Here is a 21,826-nt window from a genome sequence, read left to right on the forward strand (position 1 = left end):
TTGTAAAAACAAGAAGCTCATGGTTATAGGTTTACCCCATAGGAAAATGGGCAACATTCCAATACAAGGTACCCTGGCAAAAAGAAATACTACAAAACTGAACCCTAAAGAATCAATACAACTACCTATTGCCTAACATCAACAGGCATTCCAAGATTTGGGACGCCTAGAATGCGTTCTGTATGGATTAGAATCTATTGAGTATCAACTGAGTGTCAAATCCAATTAGGAATCAACAGTAAACTTCCTTTTCAACTTTTAAATCATCAGGTGAAGATGGAATGGAAGAAACTTGTTTACAACAAAAGGCAAAAGTTTAACACTAGAAAGTATTTTGAGTCCACAAATTAGAAACCATCTGTAAGGGCAAACACTCGGCCTGCCAAAGGTGGAGCCAGTGAAGAAATTGCATGTTGAATGACCTGATTGACAGAAAAAACAGAATTTGATCATCAGATCATGCAAGAGGAAGAAGGGGGAAAAAGGAAAAAGAAAGAAGTGAAATAACTACATGAATGTTAATGAAAACAAGTAAATTTCGGGTGCTGATAATTTGAAATATCACATTTTTGGCATAATGTAGAAACCCAGGAATAATTGTCAAGCTTTAACATGCCAATCGGGTAAGAGAACTCCACTTTAACTCGACTTCCTACTGATCACCAATCAGCCAAAGTTTTTGTTAAAAAAGGGAAAATAGGATTTATCATGCTTGATATGTCAGATTTGTCAACCGAAAGGAGTAAAACATAAGGATATCAGTGTTTAAAGAGTCAAATTCCTTTCGGAGATAGAGGACAACTTACATCCAATTGATAGCGAGCCGAAAAGTGGATCAAAAGAATCGCTTTGTTTTCAAACATATCTGCATAGTGAATTATCTGCACAAATATACCAAAGCAACATCATACATCAACTGCAGTAAGGAGATTAGAAGGTAAGAAATGGTGAAAACTCAACCTCTGACAAATGCGTGTGTCCATAATCCCTTGCATCATCCACCGTCATGGTGTCTTCAACATATGTGCTCTTAATAGAAATCAAGGAAAAGGAAACTGTGTCAGAAAAAATTAGTCTCTTAAATAAATACCACAAGGTAAGCAACACATGCTCGTAGATAACAGCTTTCTAACTCCCAAAATCACCACATGCTGCTAATATATAACTGTTTAATAAAGCTTGACTTAAGTTGTTAGTAGCATCAATGCCATGGCTTTGAAGTCCCTTCTGCTGTTTTATCTTTTTGTATTGAATCTCTGTACCACTCATTTCGCTATAACAAGCAATCACATGTTAAAAGACTCCCAAAAACTCTGTACAACAAAAACATACAAGTCTCCATCTAAACTAGATAGTCACATAAATGATTCTTTTTTTTTTTTATTTTCTAAGGTTGTTTTAACCGCACAACTACATTAATGTAGTTCTTCCAAAATTTAGGTTGGATATAAACAAGTCTACACAGATCTAATGAAAAATTATGACAGAAAATACCAAAGTGCAGTCACGAGATGATAGGAAAACATAAAATGCATATTATTGTGATTGATAAAGCTCTGCACAATATACATATACATATATATATATAATGCAGCCATTGAGAAGAAGTTTCTAGCCATTATCTCTGCTTTCTTCATGAAAAAGAAAAAAGAAAAGAGAGAAACCCCAAAGCCATATCATAGAAAAGGGAAAAAAATAAGGAGGAGAAAAAAATAATAAAAAAAAGAAAGAGAAAAGGCATGACATGGCATGGCTTGGAGATCTTGCACTCGAGTCACAGGATGAACATGACTTGGCAGTTGCCTGGATGCTTGGCAAAACCCAATTATTGGGGTTAATTACCCGATTATTGCAAGTTTTGTTAAATTCTACTGATCATTTTTAAGCCGCCCAAAAGCGCCAGTTACCCTAGCAACTTTACGTCTAACTAAAAATGCTACTCAAAGGTTTAGCTATTACTCTACATACATCCAAGTTCAAAAAACCAAAACTAAACAAAAGAAAAAAAAATGTCAGCTTCAACAATTCAATGATTCTTTTTGACCAAGTCACCTTAAATTGAGCCCCTCATGAAGCCTGCTTTTGGTCTAACCTCACTTTCCTCCTCAAAATCCCATGCAAATTGATTCTTCTGTCTCTTTCCTCCTACAAGAAGACACTTTCATCCCCCAAATCTGTCTATGCATCAGAGGCTCCAAAAGCTTTAAAAAATGTGCACATGGCGGACTAGGACTCCAGTAACATTTAAAAGCCTCAAATTCTCTTCAATGTCAAAATCTATTTTAACTGTGTCCAAGGCAGGGGTTTGGACAACATAAACTTATAAAGATGCTAATCGAAGTAGTTGCTTTGAGCCAGACTCCTTACAGTCACTACTTCAATTAGCATAACCTCTATCTTTCAAAGACTAAAAGAAAATGATTGGTAAAATTTGAAATTAGATAAAAAGTTGCAAATATTCAGGTAACTAATCACTATATTATTTTGCTTGCAATCTAAGATATAAGTTGAATACAAACAAATACGCATACAAGCCAAAACAATTAACAAAATCACATGAAAGGCATGCATAAGCATAACCCAGTACGTCAAGTTAAGTCCACAATTGCAAGTTACTTCTTTCACTATAAATAACAACGATAAAGGACCACAGAGTTCCAGAATATCAGTCACAGTTAGGGTGTCATACTTCCATAATGAGGATCTTTGCTCTTAAAGCATCAATATTGTTGCTATCCACAATGAAGTCTGACGTTGTGTCTCCTGTGAAAGCAACTTCAGGCGTTGTTGTAGTATATGTAATCTGCCAAACGCAACAACAGTCCAGTCATTCTCTCAGCTATTGAGTGAAATAAATAAAAGTTACTGTAGATCAATTTAAATTAATAGGCTCAACCAAACACAGCACCAGATATGCGCAAGGCAATCTAATGAGAAGTATGAGTTATAGTGCTATGAGAACAAATTCTAAAATAATTTAAGCATCAAAGCCCAAGACACACCAAGATTATTCATTTGAAAACCTTCCTCCAACTTGCAAAGAAGAACAATCAAGATTAAAGAAAAGCAATGTATATTTATGCAGGTATTAGCATGCTGCACCAACAAGAAAACTAGAGTACAAAAGTGAAGTAAATGCTCAAAAAAGCGACTTCTGTTTGGCAGCCAAGAAGTAATATAGAGTTATCAAGGCACAGACCTCCACACCTGATAACCTCAATTTCTTTATCTCGTTCCCTGGAAGCCCAATATATTCGTCCTTAAGTTTCTGCTTTACTGAATAAACTACATAACCCTATCATTCAGGGTGAGCAGAGGAAGTTAAAGCCTGAAACAGTACTATGGATGATTGTTATAAGGCTCAAGAGAAGACACCTGGCTGGGTATGACGTGGTAAGTCTTAAAGGCTTTTACTTTAAGGTCCTTTCTCAAGTAAAACTCTTCTCCTGCAGAGAAAAGCAATTACATTGAGGTGATCAAATGCAAAAGACTCTACATCCGTCAAAAACACATCTTTTCTAAAATAAATGCACAAATTAATAAATGTATAAATCAAGTGTTAATTAGAAGATAGTTATTACCCACATCCAAGCCAATCAAAGTATGGTTCAATTCTGATTGATCCATATCTCTATGTGCTTGAAAAATCGTTTCAACATTTTCCTTTATGGTCTTTGGCACAATTACAGTTGGGGCTGCCATTCTGTATAATCCACGAGTTGCAACAAACATTGGCAGTCCTCCCTACAAACACCAATACAGGCAGTAAGCACGATATCATAAACAATTTACCCAACTCATGGCTCGCAAACTTAGATCTTACACCTTAGCTCTTCACAAAGCTTAACAAAACTATCAATGCATAACAAGCATGGCACGATATGGCATGAAATTCGGGAATTATCAAAGTAACTAATCAACAGAAACTTAAGCAACCCATCCTGATTTTCCATAAGATTTCCAATGAAGGGCACTGCAAGCAAACATGGATGGTAAAAACTAAATTTCCTTATATAAAATCCAATTTTCTAGTGCATACCCACAATCAAATTCTTTTAAGTCCAGTAAACAATGACATTTTTTTGGTACAACATTCGATAATCAAGAGTACCATTCTCTGCTTCCCAAAGGTTTTCTCTTTTTACAAATTCTCTCTAATCCATCCTACTTGCAAAATATACCGTCAACAAGCATTCCAAGTTCCAACTGAACCACACATCTGCATCTTACCAGCAATCTAGACTCGAAGTAGAACTGTGAATTCAAAAAGAAAATATTGCAAGTAATCAAACACTAAAAGCACGCACAAAATAAGAGCTCCAGAAACACCATGCAAGTATGATCTTTTTCCATATAAATTACTTAATTTAACGCACCCCACCACAAAACACAACTAGAAAGCAATAAAATCAGAAGCCAGATTTTCCCATGTCAATCTAGACTCAAAATAAATCAGTGAATTCACAATGAAACTATATCAAGTAATCAAACACTAAGAACACACAAGCACGGACTCACAATAAGAGCTCAGGAAACACCATAACAATACGACCATTTTCCAGCAAAATTACTTAAATTTAACTCACCCCACCCCAATAGCACAACTAAAAAGGCAAAAAATTCAAAACCCAGAGTTTCCCATGTCATGATGGAAGAAATTCACAAATTGCAGCAGAAAAATTGCCATAAAAAAGACGCAAGTAGAAAAGAGTTCAATTGATCACAAGAAGAAAAACTACATACAATGTGATCCATGTGGCCATGGGAGATAAAGAGGAACTGTTGCGAAATAGCACGTTGTGGGCATTTTCCAATGTCAAAAGCTAAGTTGAGAGAAGGGATTATCACGCAGGTCTCATGCCCTGCTATTGATATCCCTTCAATTTGATACCCTTCAATTTCCAATCCCCTCTTTCCTTGCTCCCTTCTTTGGCCACGGCCTTTGCTCTTCTTCTTCTCCTCCTCCATTTTTGGGTTGTAAATTCTACTACAAATTTCTGATTTTCAGCAAATGTTTTTTCTAATTAAGTAGCTACTTCTTAATCCGTATACCAGCAGACAAACAGGAGTGAAGGCAGAGAGGTTTTAGGATGAACTGCTTGCATTCTCCGGGTTTTACCCTTCTTAGCTATTCATTATTCATGAGTTGTCTGCCATGAATGAAAAATAGGTAAATTCCACTTTGTCCCCCTCAAACTATGTGCAGAATCTCACTTCAGTCCCTAAACTTCAGAATTGGACAATTAAATCCTTATACTACAAAGCTTGCCCTACTTTATTCTAATTTTTGATGGAGTGCACTAAACTTAAAGAAATAGTTGTCAATTTATTATAATTAAAGTCAATCAAATCTAATAGGGACATAAATGTCCTCATCACTCCAACCACCATACCGCCATCTCTATTTCTATTGCAAGTTCTACCTTTCATCATTCTTACACATACCCATATTTTGCTACTCAACTAATTTTTTTGGAATGAAAGTATTTGGAAAAAAAAATCACCCAAATAGAACTCTTCGTGGAATGAATTTGAAATTAGGTCCAATACATTCACAAAATACTATAAATGCAAATTCATTGGAATAAAAATTTATTATGATCACACATTAAAACAGTACTTTCTCATTATAGCCTTATACGTAAGCTTCCCAACAACATAGCACAAGCTTTTCATAAAATCTGCAATAATAAAAAAAAGGGCATTAATGTCATCCCACTATGTTTTTTCAATAGGGTTACTTTTTTCAATTATTTTGAAAAAGTGTATATTCTAAAATTTAGTAAAATAAAATGTAACTATCCCTAAAATACAGGGGTTCAATTTTGAGAAAGTGTACATTCTAAAAATTTAGTAAAATAAAATGTGACTACCTCTAAAATACAGGGGTTCCATTGCAATTAACCCCAGCGGAAATCATCGTTTTGGTAACCTATACAACTAGGGAAATTAGCGTCTTTTGCTTCCAATACCTAAACCCCTTTACACAACCCGAAAAAGATGGACCCGTCGTGGCACCACCACGCTCCTCCTCCTCCGCCTCCGCTACCAATTGGTGGAGCGCCACCACCTCAGGCGGCAACAATCTGCCCAGTTTGCTCAATGTATCACTTCCCATTCTGCCCTCCTCCACCTCCTCTTCCTCCTTTCTCTCAAAACTTCCATCCCATCCCTCATCAATACCCCCCACCACCACCTCCCCCTGATCAATTTTACCACCCCAGACCCCCTCAGCACCCGCCCCCTCTCCCACCCGCCCCCCCACCTTCTGCCTACGATCCCTTTGCTGACCACCAATCAGGGCCAGCTGCAAACCCCCGTCAGCAGCCGCCTTGGATCCCAAGTTCTGGTTTTGATAAAGACCCAGATGGGAATATGTATGCTAATAGTCATTCCACTTATGCTGGGGCTAAAAGAATGAGGTTTGATGATTCGGGCTTTTCGCCAAGCCCGGCCCACCCGTCTTTGGCTGCTGAGGATGAGAGAAGATTGAAGCTGATTCGCGATCACGGTGGGGCAATGAGTGGGGAGTCCAGAAATTCTGCTACTAATTTAGGGACGAGCAATTCTTTTGATCCTGGTTATTGTGATTATGTCCCAAAATCGAATTTTGGGCATGATAGTGATCGTAGTAGTTTGCATCAGAATAATGTGTATGAATATAGTAGACGTAGTTTGAATAGCATAGAGCAGCTCAGACAAAGTCAAGAAAGAATGGGCTTCAATCGGCATGGTGTATCAGGGGATCAATATGGTAATTTGCCGAACCAAAACGGGCAGAATATTGGGCTGACTCAGAATTATAGGGTGTTTAGTAGCCAGCCTCCACTTCCAGCCTCTCCACCTCCACCTCTTCCTGTGGATCCCCCAGGGCAGCATATGGTGCGGCCTGTTGTCTCGTCTTCACCGTCTGGTACATCTGCTTCTTTGTTCCCGGTTGCTCGAGGTTCTTCTTCAACCGCCGTTCAGTCGTCCTCATATCATCCTGTTCCAGAATCAAGTTTGTTGGCATCGCATCAACCCATTAGAGGCAATCTCCATGCTTCGACCAGCTTTGGTCCTGAGGTATGCTGCAAAATGCTAAGGCGTGTTAATCATATGTGTTAATGCAGTCATACTTATAAAATTTTCAAGAATGTGTTTTTGATGCCTTTTGGTCAAAGCAAACACTATTGGACGAAGTGGAGATCAATAAATAGGAAGCATTAATGTCTTATTGCTGATCTCTAATAGCAGGAGTTGAGAGTGTTGTCTTTGTAGCCTGGCAACATCTAGCATGTTGGTTATCAGTCTCTTCATTTGTAGGACACGGACCAGTTTGACACACATAATACGCTTTCATTTTCTGGAAATATAGCGAGGTTGGGGTGGTGAGGATGTTTTCTGAGAAAAGCATTATTTTAGCGAACCCAATGAATTTATCTGCAAACCTGGTTACATTAGTAAACTAGTTTATGCTACCAAATGTTGGACCTGAATAGAGTATGTGACACTCAATAATATCTTACCAGTCACATTTCACTAACTTGTAAAAGTATTCTTATTACCAAATTTTGGACCTCAAGTGGGGTAACTGTCTCTGCAATATCTTGCTAGTCACCCGCCACTACCTCCTGGCAACATTCTTATGCTGTAAACTAAGTCATTGTTCATTTGAAACAGTTGAAATCTACAAAATAGTTTAAATATGTTTCTCATTTTAAACGTCATCACACTTTCTTGTGATGTTATTATGTTTTAGCTGGGAGGGTGATCACAGCTGCACTATTTTCTTTCATTTTGTAAATGTGTCTTAACAGATGCTTGTGTGGCACACATACACACACTCTCCTGTGGAATTGTTCTATTACATAATTCTTTTTAATGTTGTTTCAGAACCTCCGAGACATTTAAAGCCAATTTTCAAGCTTAATTTCTTTCTCAAGAATATCACTGTTTTACTTCTATCTTGTTTCCTTTTTCTGAGATATAGTATCAATTCCGGTGAGTTGTATCTGGATTTTCATGCTTCTTAGTGCATTGTAATTACATTCCGGCTTGTTAATTGAGATGATGGTAAGTGAAAAACATGGAGTGTACTGGACTACCTTTTCTTGATAGAGGTTCTGTGACTTGAACTAGCTTTCTCATATGGGAGCAAAGAAATTTCACCGGCTGCTAGCTTTCCTTTCTCACAAGGGATTCAGGAGAGCACTATTAGGTGTCTGATTTGAAATGAGAATCTTTTACATAGTATACTTGGTCATTTTACTATTGTAAATTTTTCGTGTTTTTCATTGATTTTCTCTTTTCTTTGTGTATCTCCTCTTGCTTGTCGGTCAGAGATCTTATAGTTACCGTGATTGTCAGGATTTACAAGGTATACGACAAGCGCCATATAAAGCATACTTTGGAAGAAGTGAAGTAATTCCGCAGCAGCCTCTATCACCTAACAAACCTAAAGTTGTTGATGCCACTCACATAATAAAGCAACCCCATCGGGTGAATCGTCCCGATCACATTGTCATTATTCTTCGTGGTCTTCCAGGTTTCTCCCCTTCCCTTTCCTTCTTATAAAGATACGTGCTCCTTTGCCCATCTGCTAAAGGTTTTGAGTACATCATCCTCAAAGATAGGGGATTGTTGACTCAAATGAAATCATACGAGGCCAAAAGTTACTATTTGCTACATAAAACATTTGAATTGAACTATCTTTCTTCAACCAGCTTTTTATCTTCTTGTAAAGAGTAAAATAATTAATGTTAGGAAAACTGACTGTATTCAGGAATAAATCAAGGATGTACATTTTTTTACTTGTATTTTGTGCTAATAACTCAAAATTTCACAAACAGCATGCCTGCTTTATATGTAGCATTCTATGAGAGAAATTGGAACTTTTTGCTGTGAAGCATGGTATGCTATCTGAAACCTAACAGCAATTAATATATTTTTAGGTAGTGGGAAGAGCTACCTGGCAAAAATGTTGCGTGACCTAGAGGTTGAAAATGGTGGTAATGTGCCACGGATACATTCCATGGATGATTATTTCATGACTGAAGTTGAAAAGGTTTTCATGAACTCTTCATTTTATTATTCTTTCTACAGCTACTGTCTAAAGCTTACTGGATCCCATATCTCTATTTTTGTTTATCTTTTTATTGCTCAAATTTTACTTTTCTTTGTGCTTGTTTCTCGGAAAATGTCTATAGTAACTACATGAAATTCCACAGGTTGAAGAGAGTGAGTTTCCGAAGCCATCTGGTTCTGCTAGAGGGAAAAGGCCAGTAACGAAGAAAGTCATAGAGTTTTGCTATGAACCTGAAATGGAAGAGGTCAAAATCTTGTGAATGATCATCATTTTTAAAATTTTTTTTTTGGAGATGAATGTATGCGGATATGGCCACCATGCACATTTCAATGGCTGCAATTGACATTTAATAATTGTTTCAGAAATTTGTTAAGTAGATGCTTCTGTCCTTAAAGTTTTCACGAGTCTGTCAGAAATATGGGCCTTTGACTGGCAACAGCTTTGGACTGAATTACCTAGTCTAATTTTTGTAGTACCTGTTGTACAACACAACAGAACACTAATATTAAAAGTGCTAATTTTGTGGCTGCCAGCTCAATTTAAGGCAACTTTATCACCCATGCCTCTTTGACTTAATGAAATGTCATGCTTATTTATGCCAACACTGAAAACCTTTTTTTTTTAATTTTTATAATCACTTGTAGTTTCAAAATTCATAAAACAATGCAAAGTTGAATTTATTGCGAACGTAGGAAGTTCTGGTTTCAGCTTCTGAAATTTATCATTGTGGCTGTAGGAGTAAGGAAAGTTTATGCTGTATTCCTGTTTCTTTATCTATTTTTACCAGCAGATGGCTGTACAATTTTTTGGAAAGCTTATTCTTGTGTTTCTCAGTACCTAACAATTCGTAAGTCGTCATGATCATGTTAACGTGTCTCAAACAAAATGTTTCTAAATGTATATCTGCACCCTCATTTTGCTACTAGTGTCTTGGGGTGGTCACTTTAAATGGTGTTTTTTTTTCGAGCTTTGACCTGTAATATTGGCTTTTCATGAACATGCTAAATGCTTTGCCAAGAAAAATATTTGTTTATCCTAATCAAGACTGCAGGTGATTGTAGTCCATTTTTTAGCTGTTTAAAGTTTTTGGGGAATATGTGAAGTAGTTTGTACATTTATCTCTTCCTAAAGCTGTAGTGATGGCACCTTATGGATGACATAAATCCAAGTGTTTCTGTAAGAATTGCTGTTGTTTTCTGTGAATGTGAATATGTCTCTCCTTTACACTCCTGTTGAAATTTAGAAAAGTAACAGAAGCCACAAAAACAAGAATTAAAGAAGTGCTTTAGTTCGTTATCTGTGCTTGACTGCTATGGAATCTCTTTATCAGTCTGTTATTTGTGTCTGTCATAACTTCTTAAGCTGCCATTTAGTTTGTATGATATGCATGTCACCAACATTGACAATATTTCTTTGAATCAGGCTTATCGATCAAGCATGCTGAAGGCATTTAAGAAGACCCTTGATGAGGGGGTTTTCCCTTTCGTAATTGGTATGCTATTGGGGATTAAAAACTCCATGAAATTTGAACTATGAAGCTATTTTTTAGTTCAAATTGCTTTGTTTTCTCTAATTGTTATTGAAGATTTATACCTTCTTGTGGGCTTATTATCATAGTGGACTTCTTTTCCTGTGAGATGCTTGAGATGCAATTGTTTGAATTCTGTTGAAAAGTTTATCACGGTGAGTTCATTGATAATGTTGCACTCTGCTCTCTTGGTCCCCATGGTCTATTGAGTAAGTGGTGGCTTGTGCTAGATATTCTTGATGTAGGAAGTTGGAAAGAGTTTTACGCGTTGAACTATAGGATTTAAGATATTACCTAGAGCTCTATAAGTTTACTAGTCAACCTAAGGTTCAAAGATCTAGTCTGATTGTAGATTAAGTGGTAATGCAGTGCTTCTGCATCGCGTTCAGTTTCACTAACTACAGATGCAGTGTTGTTCGGCTATTGACCTGTTTCTTGCTGGTATTTGTGCCTCATTTAGTGGATGACCGCAATCTGCGGGTAGCTGATTTTGCTCAATTTTGGGCAACTGCAAAGGTATTTACTTCTTCACTTGTTATTGATGATCTGTATGCTTTCTGTTCTCATTATCTTATTTCTTGGAGATATTTTGATGATTGATCGCTGCATTTCCTTTCTCATTAGTTGCATTCTTGAAAAGAAAATGAGCTAAGCTTGCATAGAGATGCTCTAAACAGAAGAAAAGGGATAAATTATTCAAAAATAGTTGAGAAGCAATATAAACAAGAAATAGATTTGCGGTCTTTATAGTAGTATTTTCTCTTGTTCAAATAGAACACACATCTGCCCATTTTATGACTGAGGTAATGGATTTGCTGCAGGATGCTTAAACTCTAAAGGTGAAGAAATGATGAAAAAACGTTGTTCTTGTTTTGTGTTAGTATCCAATCAGGGACTTCTGGCAGTTTACCATTGATGAAAAGGATTTATTTAGTGAATTTTGTATAGCTTTTGTCACAGTTAATGCCAAACATTCTTGCTTTTGAGAAACATAATTGATTTACTATTTATTGAGCCAAAATGGAGACAAATAAATGTGATTTTGAAACTGCATTAGAATGGTCGAATTAGTTTGATATTTGGTGTGATTTTGCAATGCCAAAATTCTTTCACTTCACCTTAAAAGTCATATTCATTGAATGTGAAAATTAAATTCAACTTTTTAGATAGTTATCCTAATTGAAAGATTTGGATTGTCCTCTATTCTATTTTAAAACAATTAAGAACAAGTATAGTTAATAAGGTCGACTATTAGTCAAGAAATAGTTATACTCCAATGCTATTCGTTGGGTTATTGTTTAGGAAAAGAAATTTGTTGATTGGATTAATTTAGTATCAGGTAGAATTGAAACCTTATCATAGATGATCAAATTTGGTATTTCTTATGGCAATTTACTTGTCGTGACAAGTACAAAGGGGTTGCAGCTCAATTTACTATGACGATGAATAAGCTGTATGAGAAACCTTACTGCAAGAAAGTTAAAATCTTGTTAGCTTAGGAAAGAGCTATGGAAACGTAATGAGACTAAAGTGTTGCAATAGTTTGATTGCTAAGTTAATGGTAGAGGTAGGAAAATTGTACATGGGAGCAGAATTTAGATGAAAAGCAAAGAATGCTGGAGGTTTCCAAGTCAGCTTTTTGTTGATGCTGACTTACCATATTACTCTATAATTAGTTAAAGAGATACATTCACACCCTTTGCATGTCTCTGTGCGTGTATGTATGTCTGAGTATATCTTTTAAATATGGCTTTTCTTTATTTATCTGTTTTGGTACATGTGTCAGTGCATCTTTGCTCAAATATTTTCTTTGTCAGAATAAGCTTGAGTTGTTAATAGGAAAATATATCAGATAGAGAAATTTTTTTAGACTCATTTGTCTTCTTGTTTTCTTTGTCCTCAGGCATAGGAAATTGTATTCTTTCTTTTTGGCATTTCTTGGTTTCAAAATGTCTTGTGTTTCCTGTTGGTTTCAGGAAGCTGAGCTTTTTTAGTTTTTTTCATACAGAGCAAGAGTTTCGCTTTCTTCTAGTGTTATACATTCTTTTTGGTTCAAATGTTTGAAATTGGAGGTGTTTTTTGTTGATTTGTTCTGTATTTTATTAAACTGCATTTCTGTAATGTTTTCACTTTTTATTTTCAGATCCTTTTAAATTCTTCTTGTTCGGCTGTGAAGGTGTGAGATTTGAGTATTACTAATTATCAATCCATATTTGTTTACCACTGCATATTTAATTCACTAAGGATAATTAATTGAAAAACCAAAGGAGATAAACTTAATCTTTTAGGTATTTGTCCTTTTGTGCCATCGAATCATTATTAAACTTCGTTTTTGATAAGTTGGTCATTGACACCATCTAGAGTGTGGATTTTTGATCTTCCATCTGTCTCAGAAGATATTTGTTGTTTATGGTTAGATAATTGGTGGTGGAAATCAGATCCTTTACATTGAGAGGCATTTTACCTCTGGGGCCTGGCTTGTCCAAAGATTTGAGCAAGATTGGTTCCTTGGCTGAGAGTGGTTGAAGTTCCATCTACAGTCCAGATTTATTTTTCCTGTTTAAACTTGAATTCTGCTGAGTGAGTGAGAGTATTTGAAGAGTATTAATCTGTCAATCTTCCAGTGAGAGAGCATTTGAAGAGTCTCAATCTGGTAGGGGGGTTTTTTTAGTTGGGTTTCTCTAACAGTTACTGCATGGGAACTGTTTAGAATGGCCGCCAGTCTTAGTTTTGGGAAAAGTGAGAGGTTAAATCAGGAATGTGTCTAAATGCAAAGGGAGCCAGTAAGTGAAATATGTGTACTAAACCAAGCCCCTTGGTTACTGTTGGAAAAATCCTTGTTAATTTACCCTTAAAATGCTTGACTAGTTTCTTCTCAACAATCCATTTGTATGAGGTTTGCTAAAAGTTCCTAGGCCAGCATGAGCAGTCTCCATCTGCCTCATCTAATACTTTACCTTTTTGGTTTTTCATACTTCTCTTTCTTTACATAGATATTCATGAATGTCAAAAGTTTGACGAGTCTGTCAAGTACGCATCATATGTGAAGGCAACTTCCAATTGATTTTCTCTTTTCTAGTTTTCAAGAATATATTCAACATGGTAGATGAAGCTCATGGAATGTATTTTTTGTAACATTTGCATCTTGTGTTCTTTTCTGTTTGAATTTAGTATTATTTTGCTTGTTTCAGTTCTTAATATCATGGCAGTGCTTTTCATAAGTCAATTGATTAGATTTCTCTTATGTCGTCAACCATGAGTATTGGTTGTTTATGTTCACGGTTGCTGTCAGGTTATGGTTGATAATAATAATCATATAAGGAGGGTAACGTTGAGGTTTCATAGACCATGCTATTTATAGCTGTGTAATGCTAATCTCTTAAGGAGTACTTTGCCAATTGTAGTTGTCCGTTGTCATATTTTTCCATCACAGTCATGATATCAAAAGCATTGGCTGTCAGATTAATTACATCAAGTGGTTAAAAATATTTATCCCAATATTCTTCTGTTGCCGTTTTTGATGGGCCCTCATCCTAACTGTTGCACATATGGATTCTATTGTCATTCTTTTGAAACTTTTCAACATTTGTATTCTTGCAGCTTTTTCTGAACATGGGAGTACTTTTATTCTTTAAATCAGTTATTTTGGTTTACTCATTGGCCTTTTGTTGTTTTTATTTCAGAGATCAGGTTATGAAGTTTACCTTTTAGAAGCAACTTACAAGGATCCAGCGGTAAGCTCACCCTCACCTTGCTTTATTTTAATGATGAACCATGATTGTTTTACTCAAAATAAGGGAAGCGAAAGAAGTGAACAAATCATGATACTAGCTAGTTATCGATTTATTGGTATATTGTTTGAATACATGGGTTCTGCTTGGTATGAAAAGGATGATTCTGAATTGTTTCTCCTGCATATCACATACTGACATATTAATGGGATTCCAGGGCTGTGCAGCAAGAAATGTACATGGTTTCACCCAGGAAGATATACAGAAGATGGCTGACCTTTGGGAAGAAGCTCCAACCTTGTACCTAAAACTGGACATAAAGGTTTTGTTGACTCATAGTTCCACTGTTGTTTAGTGAGACAATTTTTTTGTTATTCTATTGGATTTTTATGATCATTAGAGGATATCAATATGGATAATGCACTCTACTTCACTCTCTTTGTCACAGCCACATTAAAATACACACGAGATAACCAATTTCTAACAGGCTTGCTTGGCATGTATACTTGAATTTTAATGTCCATGTTTTATGATTTCTACAGTCATTATTACATGGAGATGGTCTAGAGGATAGTGGGATTCAAGAGGTAATAATTGCATTATAATATCAATATTACATCCTTCTTTTCTTCAATGTTCCATCCATCCTTTGTTTAATGTTCAGCGAGCGGAAAATAAAGGAGAAAATAAAGAATGAAAAAGAAAAAAAGTATTAGGAGTGTGCAAATTTTTGCTTTAATAGATAAATGAAATATGCTACTCAAAAGTCAATACTACAGCCTAATCTGGATTCTTTAGAGCTTAATCCCTCGTAATTGGTCATTTATCGGTGGAAAGGAAAACTCCACAAGAAATAAACCAATCACTTCTCAAATTTTACTGGTCCAAGAGATTCAGAATTGGCATGAAGTGGCAAAATACAGGTTTTTCATGTTTGTGTTTTGTTGTTGTTTCTTGATTGGATGACAAATATTAATTTGTCATAGTTATTAAACAAATATTCACATGGAATTGCTCCTTTTACTAAGAAAACACTTCTGCTTCTTGTGTAAATGGTATTTCAAAGAAATTCTTGAAGTTTTTTGAATATATAACTCAGTTGTTGCTGTAGTAAATCTGTCTGACTGCAATCGAGATGATTGATCTGTTTTCCTATTCTCGACTGGGCTAAAAAATGCAGAAACCCATTAAAGAAGTTGGGAAGGGAAAGAGGGGGATTGAAAGAGTAACCAGAAACTTAAATACGAAGTAATGTAAGCAATTCATATTATATCTATTCTAAGGAGTGAGGGAAAGTTTTCTGGTCTATGTTGTGGAGAGAAACAGATTGGTGTTTATGCTGTATAATTTTACTTATTATCTGGTAGTAAATTAAATGCCTGAGATATCTGGTTTCTAGACAGTTTTATTGGTTATTGTTATCAAGCGATGTAATACTCAAAGTTAAGTCTTGCCAGGTAGATATGGACATGGAAGATGGAGACCCTGTTGGTCTCCTTTCTGGTTCTGAAGAAAGAAATGTGGAGAAGCTTGTAATATCCCAGGAAGGAGACCTTGTTGGTAAAGTGCAGTTTCATATGCTTAATATTTTCCTTTTGTCTTTTTTTCTCTAACTTTTGTTATTTATCATGTTAGTGCTAACTATATTGTGAGTGACATATTTCAATCATATGCCACTTGTTTGTTGATGTGTATGTTGTGTTTGTGGAACATGTGGTGTTTGCTAAAGATTACAATGCTATATTGCATGTCTAAATCGTGATTGTCTTTGTCGTACCATTGAGAATTGGTTGAAGTGGTAGTTATTACGAAGCCACTTTTCTCCTATGCCATAATTTGGTTTATTGAAGATCTGGTATTTGTTTGTCACCACTTATTTTGTGATTCTGGTCATGATTGTTTTGCTCATGAATATTGGTTTCCTTTTGAATTGAATTTTAGATTGTCACTTTATTTTTGCAGCAATTACTTTGTGTTAATTAGAATATCAGAGGGAAGGAAGGGGATAAAGTTATTGTTTTCAGATGATCTTAAAAGCATGGATCTCTGTAGCTTTGAGAGAGCATTTGTTGGATCTAATGATCCACTGGCTGGAAATTTGCTAGTTTATTAATGTTTTGACATAATGCAATGAGAGCTAAATGGGCGGCATCGGCATGAATGATGCGAGTTCGCTGCTTGCATCTAAAACCTTGTACCATATATATTAGTCCTGGTCTTTGAATTGGAAAACAAACACATGAATGTTCATGCAGCTAAATAACTTTATATAGATGGATGGGCTGCTTCATTAGGCTAGAATCTCTAGATATAATACTGAAGTTTTCTTTTGTTTCGTTCATTTTCTTCAGTATGATTTTCTTCCTCCTCTTAACGAAATAATGTTGGCTTTACATTTTATAGGTTGAATGTTCATATAATATTGTCTTTTAAGATGAGTAAACTGTCTAGTTTGAGAAGGATGTGTGCACATTTGTGTCAGAGCTGAATCTAATTTCAGCATAAATTAGTTAAAATGTATTGTATAGTTTCATAATTTGCTAATTGGAGCATGAATTACACGTAATCCATTTGTGAACAATTGACTAATACCATCTCCAAAGGTATTCATCTTGGTGCAATCTTGTTGCTGTTGGTGTGCATTGATTTCATTTCAAGGAAGTGAGCCTTACAGAATTGGTCACATCTCCTTCCTTAGGCCATCCAATATTGAACAGATTACACACTGCTAGTTTTCCAATGTGAACAACTGTATAATAGCAATTCCAGCTTTCTTCCTACTAATTAAAGGTCTTACAAATATACCGTACCTATGTTGCTTCATGAAGTACATCTGAAAACATAAAACGGGATTGTATACATTTTCCACATGGGTGGCTACATAAATGCGCAGCCTCTAAGGCCCCATAGACCATATGGTATTGACTTCTGAGATTCTGACAATCTAATGCTATTGTTGCTGGTTCCGAGACCACCTCTGCTTACCAACTGCTTAAGTTACCAAATCTCTCCTAGTCCTATTTTTTCCTTTTCCCTCCCATTCCGTCAATCCAAACAATTCCTTAGGCTTGAAGCCTTCTGCAATGCATTGGGAAAGTAGGATTTGGAAGCAACAGAATGCAAAAATGCATTCTTGCAAATGCTAATTACAATAAGCCTAACTCCCCCCCTCCCTCCCGGCGGTCTCTCTCTCTCTCTCTCTTCCTGCAATTTAGTTGCTGTGATGAACACTTAGGAGAAAATGTAATAGATGATTGCTTTCAACATTGTTGTTGGGTAAACAGGCATCTGCTAAAAAAGCATGAGCCACATCAGCAATTTGAATGCTTTTTTCCTTGGATGAGCAGGCTTGGCTTATTTATTTACCTTTTCTGATGCTGAACTTTACTTTTCTGAATGAGCTGAGCAGTTATACTTCAGCATCATGTTTTCTCCCATTTCTAAGAACAATTTAATAGTATGTGAGCTTATGCAGTTACCTGGAATGTCTCTCCTTTAGTTTGGTAGCTTATCTCTTAATGGTGGATGCAAGCTTCTCTCTTACGTACTTTATCATATGTCCAACTTAGGCTCTTTAAAAGAGGATCAAAGAGGGGATGCTGAGGCAGATCACCCAATTGAGGAAGTGAAAGAATTAGGAAAGAGCAAATGGTCGAATAATTTGGATGAGGATGATAACCACAAAAATGAAGATACGAGAAATTTAAATTCTCTTTCTGGGTTAAGAAAATCTTATAGTAAGGAAGGTAAATCAGTACGTTGGGGTGACCAGGTATGTCTTATTATGCAATGATTTTTTCTGCTGTTGTTCATCCTACAGATTCTTATGACAGAGAACTGCAAAAGCTCTCTCTCTCTCTCTCTCTCTCTCTCTCAGATTCATGCTGATAGCCAATTTACCTGGATATAGTGTAGGTTACGAGAGTACTGATTAATAGGAGGAAAAACAATGCCATTGTAGTCATTAATTACTATTAAGTAAATATCCCCTTATTCATGCCTGAAGGGTTGCAATAACCACAAAGTTCATAATATGTTTTTAAGTAGTTTCTGTACTCAAATTATGTTATTTGGTGTCTGTGGTTATCCCAAAACAAATGAGGTTTGAATTAGGTAGTTTTAAAAGTAAATGATGGCACTAGAAGACTTAAAGCCTGTTTGGATTGTGAATTTTCGTGAAATTTTTTTGAAATATTCTGACGACACATTTCCCAATTACCTTTTTATCTCACATACATCACATCACTACAATATTTTTCTCCAAAAGCAATTCAAATGGGGTCAAACCTTCTGATTAAATGGTAATTTTTTATGCATACTATGCGAATCAAAAAATGGCTTCATGTCAGTATTTTTCCATCACATGTATATAACCTGTATTGCCCCACCCCCAAGGGAGGGAGGAGGCTTTGTCCTGATATTTCTGTCATAGTTACAGAATATGTGTCTGTGAGAGAGAGAGAGTGTGTGTGTGTGTGAATATTTGTTATTTGTTCAAGTGGATGAAGAAGCTGAAAAGCTTTGCCAAAATTTGGAAGAAGATTGTGAAGTAAATTCAACTCTAGGTTCTGAACTTATAACTCAAAAGCCAAATGTCAAGATGTTATATTTCAGTGCTTAGCAGATATTTTGATTGGGTGTTTGGTATCTTAAAGGTTAAATTTCTGGAGGCAAAGCATTACTTAGTGGAAAAGTGTTTTCTTCCCTAAAATAGATGTTCACAATTAGGGCTGTGTTTTCAGGATCACTGTCAAATTCAATCATCTGGATTTGCCATAACCTTTCAAAGTTCTAGTTGAAAAAATATGTACCTCATTCTAAGTTAAAGTCTGCCTTCAAATCCGTGATCTATTCCGAATTAAAAGATTATAAATTCCTCTTTTCTTTTCTTTTTCTTTTAACTTAATTTCCTTGAACTAAATAAATGATTTCTGTTTTACTTGTCTAATGAATCTCGTCCTTTGCTCAGGTTCGCAATTCGGGCTTTTCAATAGCTGCTGCAAAGTCTAGAAACATAGCCTCTTTGGTCATTGGCCCTGGTGCTGGATACAATATGGTAAGACAAGGCTGGCGTTTTTGTATGTTTCCTCTTTCTGGACCAGGTTTTTATTTTTCTGTTATGTACAAGGAAAGGTTGTATGTGTTGTGTGTGTGTGGGGTGGGGGAGTGGGGAGGGGATTGTTTATCTCCTTCTCCTGGATGATGATCTTTGCTTATTCAGTTATTCTCCCCACGAATAGCCTGTATCATGTTCTCATTATTACGTATTTGTAACCAAAAAAAAAATGCAGAAGTCAAACCCATTGCCTGATGAGGAGTTGACAACAGCTTCACATAGCAAAGGCAAATTGAGGAAGCAGAGTGCATTTCAAGAGCAGTTACGTGCAGAACAGGAATCCTTCAAAGCTGTGTTTGACAAGAGAAGGCAACGAATTTCCATGCTTGATGAGGACTAGTAGTGGACAAGAAGATGCTGTTACTAGCAAAGTTTTGTATGATTGTCTCTCCATTTTTGAGTTCTGCTGTTTTAGTGTGGAGAGAATGAAGATTATTGTTCATTCCCCACTTGTATTGCCAACTTCTTGCTGTATTCTAAGAAAGTTCATCAATAAAAGATTTTCATCCCCTGATTGGACTTCAATTGTTAAATGTAATCTGAATCTCTATTTCAGAGTGGTTAATAGCTGTCTTGTTGCATTGCTCCAGACCTTGTTTTTGGCAGCCGGGGAACAGGAGAGCTAAGTCTTTATGAGTTGAAGATGTTATAATAACATGAACAATTGCACGAGTCCTATATTAGTGTTGGAATTTGGAATTTGTCTGCTTGGGGAAGCTAAGCTGAAGCTGTATTCATCGATTTCAAAACTTTTTGGTTCAAGGGTTCTGCATGATAGTGATTGGTTTGTTGTCATTTTGAGTAAATATGATTCATATTCCCAGCAACGTTGTTAAATTTGGATTGGATAGCGACTCGGCTAAACTACTGAATCAGGAGTCAATTGCTTGAATCGGTCGAACTAGTCTAAAAAATTCACTGAAATCAGCGTAATATCATAATTATTTTATATTTTTTGTAAGATTTAGAAATATTGAAATTAAATTTTTGGTTATATTAGACCAATCATATAAAATATTCTAAAAATATTAGACTTTTTAAATATACAGCTAATAATTATATATAAATATGTAAATTAATGGCTCAAATATGTCTATTCTTCAAAACTACTTGAAAAACTAAATTAAAACAAATTAATGCAAGCTGAAATCACTGATATTAAATTGATAAGATGATAGAGATGAAAACATTTTAATTTAGAGATCATTCAGGAAAATGAGTGATTTTGGTATTTTTAGGTAACTCAAATTATGTTTGGAGAAAACAAGAAAGAAAAGCTTGAGAATCGTGTCAACCAGTCGAACCGGAGAACTAGTTTAGCCGATTATTGACGGTTTTGATTAAAGCAATTTTGTGCTGCAAATTAATTCGAGAAAAAGATAAATTCACAGTCGGACCGACCGGTCCAATCCGAGTCTAGCGACACTGAATCCCACCGGGTACGATGCTTCATGGAATTGGCAAGTGACAAACAAAATTGTGAGGCAGTACAAATTGTCTTCCAATGGCTTTCATTTCAAACATTTGCCTCTGTCGCAAAGATCACTTACCAAAGCATTTTTTATGATATTGTATTGCATCCTAGAATTATCATTGACAGAATTATTCCTGATCTTTTAATTTTGAAAAAAAAAAAAAGTAACTTCTAATCAATGTCTAAAAACACAAATGGGGAGAACTGCCTGAGGTAGCTATTGTCTAATGTAGTCAAGTCAAGTAACGGTGGCGGTCAATTGATATGGTTGAAGGCGCTGCAATTCGATAAAACCAGTTTAGGCATCATTAAGCTATGGGAATCATTCTGGTATTTAGTTCTTAATAAATGACAATTAATTTGATGCCATTTTGACAAATTTGTCCCTTTTTGACCTGACTACCTAACAATGGGATTTCTGGGGTAGGATTTTTTTTTTTAGTCCATGCTCCAAAAAAAAAAAAAAAAAAAAAAAAAAAAAACCTCGTATCAAATGAACTGAACTTCCTAAAACCTTGAAAAGGAAATAAGCATCACAATTCATGTTGACTGGTGAAAAAACTATGGCATGATTTTTGCCCAAGTAAAGGAAGGCATTGAGCAGGCGGCAGGGTAGACTGTAGAGGTAATGATTTTTTCTTTACTTTTTAATAATTCTTTCCAGGTTTTGTTGGGGTTGGGTTTTATTTGGCTACCATTTCTCGATGATTTTAAAGAAGCTAAGCTAATTGAAAAGAAAATAAGAGGTTGGACTGAAGAGACATAGTTTCATTGCCATGAATCTGCACTAATAGCAGAAAATACATAAACGTGTCACAAATATTTGAAAATCATAAGATAATACATCAACATACACATACCATAAGGTTTTAGAATTAAAAGTTTTTTGCTTTTGAGAAAATTGAATCTT

General features: G+C 35.7%; 2 protein-coding genes across 6 annotated transcripts; one reads left to right on the plus strand and one right to left on the minus strand.

Moving 5' to 3' along the window:
• Nucleotides 1–5,163, minus strand: LOC113741662 (tRNase Z TRZ1-like). Of its 4 annotated transcripts, none has more exons than XM_027269247.2 (8): nt 4,744–5,162; nt 3,582–3,744; nt 3,376–3,446; nt 3,200–3,295; nt 2,690–2,803; nt 961–1,029; nt 807–881; nt 1–422 (listed from the first exon to the last, which is right to left on the minus strand). In XM_027269247.2, the coding sequence occupies exons 1-8, from the start codon at nt 4,966–4,968 to the stop codon at nt 348–350; spliced, it is 888 nt and encodes a 295-aa protein (XP_027125048.1). In that variant the 5' UTR covers nt 4,969–5,162; the 3' UTR covers nt 1–347. The 4 variants fall into 4 exon arrangements, 3 of the variants coding, with proteins under 3 accessions (XP_027125048.1, XP_071904116.1, XP_071904115.1); XM_072048014.1 differs by having other exon boundaries at nt 333–655; XR_011813783.1 differs by lacking the exon at nt 1–422 and adding an exon at nt 2,053–2,145 and having other exon boundaries at nt 822–881; nt 4,744–5,163.
• Nucleotides 5,164–5,956: 793 nt separating this feature from the next.
• Nucleotides 5,957–19,967, plus strand: LOC113742184 (uncharacterized). Of its 2 annotated transcripts, XM_027269938.2 has the most exons (13): nt 5,958–7,065; nt 8,350–8,527; nt 8,934–9,046; nt 9,210–9,311; nt 10,490–10,559; nt 11,056–11,111; nt 14,279–14,329; nt 14,544–14,648; nt 14,869–14,913; nt 15,784–15,886; nt 17,896–18,098; nt 19,296–19,382; nt 19,618–19,967. In XM_027269938.2, exons 1-13 carry the CDS (start codon nt 6,001–6,003, stop codon nt 19,780–19,782), a joined length of 2,343 nt encoding a protein of 780 aa, XP_027125739.1. In that variant the 5' UTR covers nt 5,958–6,000; the 3' UTR covers nt 19,783–19,967. The 2 variants fall into 2 exon arrangements, with proteins under 2 accessions (XP_071904117.1, XP_027125739.1); XM_072048016.1 differs by lacking the exon at nt 14,869–14,913 and having other exon boundaries at nt 5,957–7,065.
• The last annotated feature ends 1,859 nt before the right edge of the window (nt 19,968–21,826 follow it).

Source organism: Coffea arabica, chromosome 4e, assembly GCF_036785885.1.
Source record: "Coffea arabica cultivar ET-39 chromosome 4e, Coffea Arabica ET-39 HiFi, whole genome shotgun sequence".
Lineage (NCBI taxonomy): Eukaryota > Viridiplantae > Streptophyta > Magnoliopsida > Gentianales > Rubiaceae > Coffea > Coffea arabica.